At 40.0% G+C, this 6133-nt stretch overlaps 1 protein-coding gene across 2 annotated transcripts in view; it reads right to left on the bottom strand.

Annotated features, from left to right (window-relative positions):
- The window catches only part of Dyrk1a (dual specificity tyrosine phosphorylation regulated kinase 1A), a 77816-nt gene that overhangs the window by 13315 nt on the left and 58368 nt on the right, over positions 1-6133 (bottom strand). For both annotated transcript variants that reach the window (XM_005345160.2, XM_005345161.3), the window contains exon 8: positions 3953-4093. In XM_005345160.2, coding sequence (XP_005345217.1) covers positions 3953-4093 — 141 coding nt within the window. The remainder of the gene's footprint in view (positions 1-3952; positions 4094-6133) is intronic.

Consider the following 6133-nt stretch of genomic DNA (forward strand, 5'->3'; position numbering starts at 1 on the left):
GGGGGGGGGGGGGGGATCACATGATCATCTCTGTAGATGCAGAAATGGCCTGTGACAAGGTTTAAAATGGAGTATCAGTGCAATTTCTAGCAGGACCTGACATTCGAATACAAGCTTGTTTTCAGATTTGACATAGAAAGAAAAAACCTAGAATGTGGACTGATTCCTGGAAGGCTTGCACTGCCTGCAGTCAGGAATCACTAAGGAGACAGTGATCCACACTGTGCAGCTAGTATAGGGACAGGGCACTGGAGAACAGCCCAAATGTGCAAACATAAAAGGTGAATTAGCTTTGTTTAAAAAAAAAAAAAAAAGGCCAAATTAGCTCAATAGGAAAAGGCAATTGTCAGCAAATGATGCTCAGCACTGCCCCCTTCATATTATTCCATGCTCAAAAATGAATTCAAGATGAACCACAGCAAAATTAAGGGAAAATCCAAAGGAATTTCAGGAGAAAACACCTATAAAGCAAATTTTTACTAACTCGGGAATTAGAAAATAAAGCTCTACAGATCTGAACAACAGCATCAACTATTACAGGTGTTTCCTAACACAAGTCTCCCTGGCATCCAAAAAGAGCATGTTTAGAAAGGAGTAAGCTAGCACTGCACGGGAAAGAGGCTGACAGACAACGAAGGCTCACTCCCAGTGTGAGTAAGGCCCCTTCTGAGGAGTAAGAAAAAACTGAAGGAAGCTCTATGGAATATTGCCTGATGATGATAAACACACATAGGCCCTACACTCTGGCAACTCTAGTCTGAGACAATGCCACCATTAAAAAAAAAGATGTGTGGTGTTCTCACTAGCCTTAATCAATTAGTCCTTAATTATGTATGAACAGAAACTTTACTGACAGATAATAAATTACAGTATAGTCAGTGAAATACCATGAAGCAATAAAATGAATTAAGACCTGAGATGAATATAAAATTCCCCCAAAATATTATTTTATTAAGTAAGTGTGATTCTTAATCTTCATTGTCAACTAGACAGAGTTTAGCAATCACCATGGAAATAAATCTCTAGACGCAGCTGTCAAAATTCTCTACATTGCTTTTGTTAAGAAGAAGAAACTTATCCAAGTGTGAGGAGCACCAATCCACAAGACCAGGGTCCCAGAAGGAATAGAAGGAGACGAGAGCTGGGCAGCAGCATCCACCCCTCTGCTTCCTGACTGCAAGTACAGGTGAGACCCAGCTCCTGTTCCTTCTGCCATGCTCTCTCTCCCTGCTACAGTGAATGGCACCCACCAACTGCAAGCGAAACCTCCCTTTCTTCTGTAAGTCACTTTTGTCAGAGCAGCAAGGTTAACATGTTAGGTGGCCATAGCACAGACTGTCATTTTTATGACGTATACCTATTGATTAATCCCACCTGCAGCAGAAATCAGAAGAACAGAACAGAGTCAGAACACAAGGTGGGACTTTGTGATACTACTCTATATTCTATGTTAGATAGTGAATGCAAACTGAACACTTACAATATGCACATATTATTGCAAATAAATTATGCTTCAATAAAATAGCAAGATTTGTGCATCTGTGTCCACTACAGAAGAGAACTACAGTTAAATGTGCATTTTTGGTGACATGAATGAGAATGTTTCCCATAGGCTCATGGGTCTGCCAACTGGTGGAGATGTCTGTGAAGATTTTGGATATGTGGCCTTGCTAGACAAAGTATGCTACTGGGGTAGGGTAGGAGTTCAAGCTTAAAGCCACATACCATTCCTGTTTGCTCTCTGCTTCCTAACTGTGCTGAAGAAGTGACCTCTGGGCTCAGAGCTTCCAGCTCCAGCCATCATGTCTGCCACCTGTTGCCATGTTGTCCTAGCCATTCTGGACAAGAACCCTCTGGAACTTTAAGCCCAAAAGAACAGTTCCTTCTCTAAGCTGCCTTGGTCATGGTGTTTTATCATAGCAATAAAAAAGTAACTAGTAGAGATTCCATTTAAACCTTGGAATATGGGCTTCTGAAATATGAAAGTTGAAAAATTACGCAGTCAATGACAGTGTCTGAATTTTTGCTATCTCCTCCCCCACAGATGACCAGCTGATTGCAGATGCTGTTGCTTTGCTAAAAGAGAAATAAGTCCATCACTAAGTTTGACTGGGAAATCTCATTGAATTTACAGTTAATTAATGGGTATTAAAGTATATGCTAAGATTTGATTCACAAAGAAACAAGATATACTAATTTATGAAATGCCTCTAATAACCAATACACAATAATAATCATAGCTCAATTTGGGAGAAATGATAGCTGACGAACCAGCTCCTTAATTTAAAATGAAAGAGACTGGAAAAACTGAATGGGAAGAATGTTTTATTTAAAATAAAAAGATGGCAGCAGACTGGACTGCAGAACAAACATGACAGCAGGTCTACCTGGAGCACTAGTCAGACTGAGGACGTTCTACTCCGGTTCTGTCACAGGAAGATGGGCTGGGAATGATAAACTATGGACATACATGGAAGAGACTCAGGGTGCCTGTATTTAGAGACGGCTTTTACAACATGTACAGGAATGAAGTCGCAGGTATAATTTAGGAACTGGAGGCTGATGGCCTACAATTAGAGAGCAAGGCAGAATGCAAAAAGCTGCAAACCAGTGATGACAGGAATAAAAACTATATATAGATCTCCAGTACTGTGAACATCATTTGGAGTTGGGGCTAGTTCAGTTGGGAGTGCTTGCCTAGTACCTCAGCTACACAGCAAGTTCAAAGTCAACCTAGGATACACAAGACTTGTCTCAAACCAAAAAAAAAAAAAAATCAAAACAACAACATAATAGGGTCAAAGAGCTCAAGTTAAGAGCTCTTGCTGTTCTTCAAAGGACCAGAGTTTGGCTCCCAGCACCTACACTGGGAAGCTAATTATTCCAAAACCCAACGAGATCCGATGTCACCATAAAGCCTCTGTAAACATACACATATACACATGCAGAAAAACACATATGAATAAAAAAAAAACTTTAAGAAAAAAAGCAACAACAAAAATCACTAGACATTAAAAGGTTTTACGACCAAGTGAATGTGATTTAAATGTGAATTAAAAAACCCTCAGTTCCCTAAAGATGACACCTGGTGGCAGCATCACTAAAATACAGGATAAAAGAACTAAAGAAAAAAGTTCTTAAATATTAAAAATCCAGAATTACAACCAAAAGGTAACATGTATATAACAACTTTAATTATGTATCTGCACATTCTTTTCATTTGATAAAGCCCAAACTAGACTAGATATAAAATCGAGATGGAAATTTGGTATCATTTACTTTAAAAATTAACATAGTTGGGCCTCTGAAACAGGCATCAGATCTACCATTGTTTAGAAGATGCAAACACAGTGCTATCTCAAGCACTGAGCTGGGAACCTGAACTCCACTGTCGGTTCATATCCCTGAGAAAACAGCACAAACTGCCTAAAAATCATTTTTTTCACCTTTAATCCCAGCACTTGGGAGGCAGAGACAGGTGAATCTCTGTGAGTTTGAGATCAGCCTGATCTACAAAGTGAGTTCCAGGACAGGCTCCAAAGCTATAGAGAAACGCTGCCTCAAAACAAAAACAAAAAATCATCTTTCCCACTTAAAAAAATAACTGACTGTACTTCTGACTTGCTGTGTACAAGCTGTGAACGTCCTGATTCAGTATGGACAGAAGCACTCCAGCTTCACCAGCTGTCTCCAAATACAGCAGACAGGAGCATGCTCCCACCACAGCCCAAACAATCCTGACCATCAAGCAAACACTGGCCCATGCACACAGTTCAAATCAACAACACTCAACTGATCAAAATACCATCTTTTAATTATTAGTTATAATATTGTTGTCAAGTAAATTCAAGGAGCTATGATATGGCTCCCTGATGAGGAAAAAAGACAGAAAAAAAGGAGGTGGGGAGAGAAAGGAAGCCCCCTCCAAGAACAAGTGTACCCCTATTTTTACCCGTTTTCCATCTTTGGTCTTCTTTAAGTTCCAAGTGCCATCAGGCAACTTCTCAAAGAACTTTCTTGCTTTTGGTGCTTGGTCAAGAATATGAGCAGGTGGGATGCCCAAAACTTCCACAATTTTATTCATCTGATCTACCTGTATTAAAAAACAAAAACAAAACATGTAATTTCAACTGTATATTCATTCACTTCTGCTTGTCACTTCCTCCCTAGGTCAGCTGCACATGACCCTGTGCAAGGCCCTCTTCTGAACACTGAGTACGCAGTCAAACCACTAGATGTGATCCATTTTTGCCCTCATGGGCTGCACACTCAGCAGAAGGGAAAGCAGATAATCAACAACTAAAAACACAAATCTACAGTGAGCCTTGGGACTCAGATGCAATGGAAACACTAAGACAGGGTGGGGGAAGTTTTAAGTGTCTAATAAAGCCAGAAACAAAATTGTACTGACATATAGGCATTAATTAAATAACCGTTTAAATGAAAACTATGCACGAATACAACTGTGTATCTATCATGAGGCTAAAAATCATGCGTAGTGACAGAACACAAAAAAGCAAATAGAAAAAAATCCTGTTTGGGAAGAGGCCAACTAGAAATGTAGTCAAGCCATAAGGAACTGATTCTGGACAGAAACAACTCAGCCCCCACCCTATGGATGACCAAATCCATGGGTACTCAGATCTGTTGTACAAAAGGAATATATGCATGTAATTTACATGCATCCTCCTATACGTCAGATCTTGTCTAGATTACTCATAATTACAAATACTAGAAAAAGTCATTACACCGCACTGTTGAGGGAATCCTTACACAAAGAAAGGGTCAGCACTTGTTCCCTACAGGTAACATTCCTGCTATGCTAGACTTGGTTTACCAGTAACAGCTACACTGTGATTCAATTAACCTAAAGACCGTATTTCAAAGTTAAGACATAAATAATCTCAAGTATGATAAAACTCAAATTCAGACATTTGTACTCTCCCATCTCACAGACAATTTCTAGCAATGAAAAGACATGCCTGGAATAGTTTTTGACCAACCACTTCTCTACCCATACAGATGTAATCTTTTTTCACAAATATTGCTGATAGAATTAAAAGGTGCAGAGCCAGGAGGGAGAAGAGAGATCACAACCTGAGTCTGAGCACAGAGGACAAGAAAGAAGGTGGGGAAAGGGTCAGAGCAGCTGAGTAGGCATCAGGGGGCTCTACTGGGAAGCTGACTTGAGAACACAGTCTGCAGTGCCATCTGGGAGCCAGTGCATTAAGACAGGAAGAACAAGTGTAAAGGGCCAGGCAGGGCTGGTGGTTGGTGTTTTCAGTGGACCACAGAAAGACTGTGGGCTGAGTCAGGGGAGCAGGGTGAAAGGGCAGAAGGGTCACTGAAGAGAGCCGGCTCAGAGGGACAGAAGTATATCAAACACAAAGGATTTTGGTTTTGACAATGAGAAAAATGGGAGACCACTAAACTCCCAACTGATCCCAATACTGTTTAATCCCAAGAAAGTTAGAAATTATAGGTTAAATTATTTATTTATTATATATACAGTGTTCTGTCTGTCTGTATGCTTGCTGGCCAGAAGAGGGCACCATATCTTATTACAGATGGTTGTGAGCCACCAAGCAGTTGCTGGGAATTGAACTCCGGACCTCTGGAAGAGCAGTCAGTGCTCTTAACCTCTGAGCCATCTCTGCAGCCTCAGGTTAAATTATTTAAATTCAAATAAAAACAAGTATTATCGAAGTTGCTTCCAACTGCTTCATGAGCTGAAGTTAAAACTAAATGTAGAAGCTTTTAGGTAACGTGACAAGATCTCAACACAACAACAACAAAAAACACCAACAAAAGTTAAATCATTTGGACTTTCTTTTTTTAATCTATAAATGAAAATTTAGATTACGATCCTAAATGATCAACTTTCTACCAAAAAAAAAAAAAAAACCATGAATTCTACAAAAAGTAATTTTAAAAAAACAAAAGCTCAGCTGCTCTGCAGGGAGCTCACTATTCCTCACCTCCAGAATCTCTTAGGAACAGAAAGCCTGCAGACTTGCAGTCTCTGTGGCCCTAAAATCCTAGACTTACTAGTTTATATTTAAAGATTCAGGCTGCATCTACCGACTGAGCTGTGCACTGCTCTCCCAGTGCTGTGCCCCAGCATCTACCGACT

This window comes from Microtus ochrogaster, chromosome 2 (assembly GCF_000317375.1).
Source record: "Microtus ochrogaster isolate Prairie Vole_2 chromosome 2, MicOch1.0, whole genome shotgun sequence".
Lineage (NCBI taxonomy): Eukaryota > Metazoa > Chordata > Mammalia > Rodentia > Cricetidae > Microtus > Microtus ochrogaster.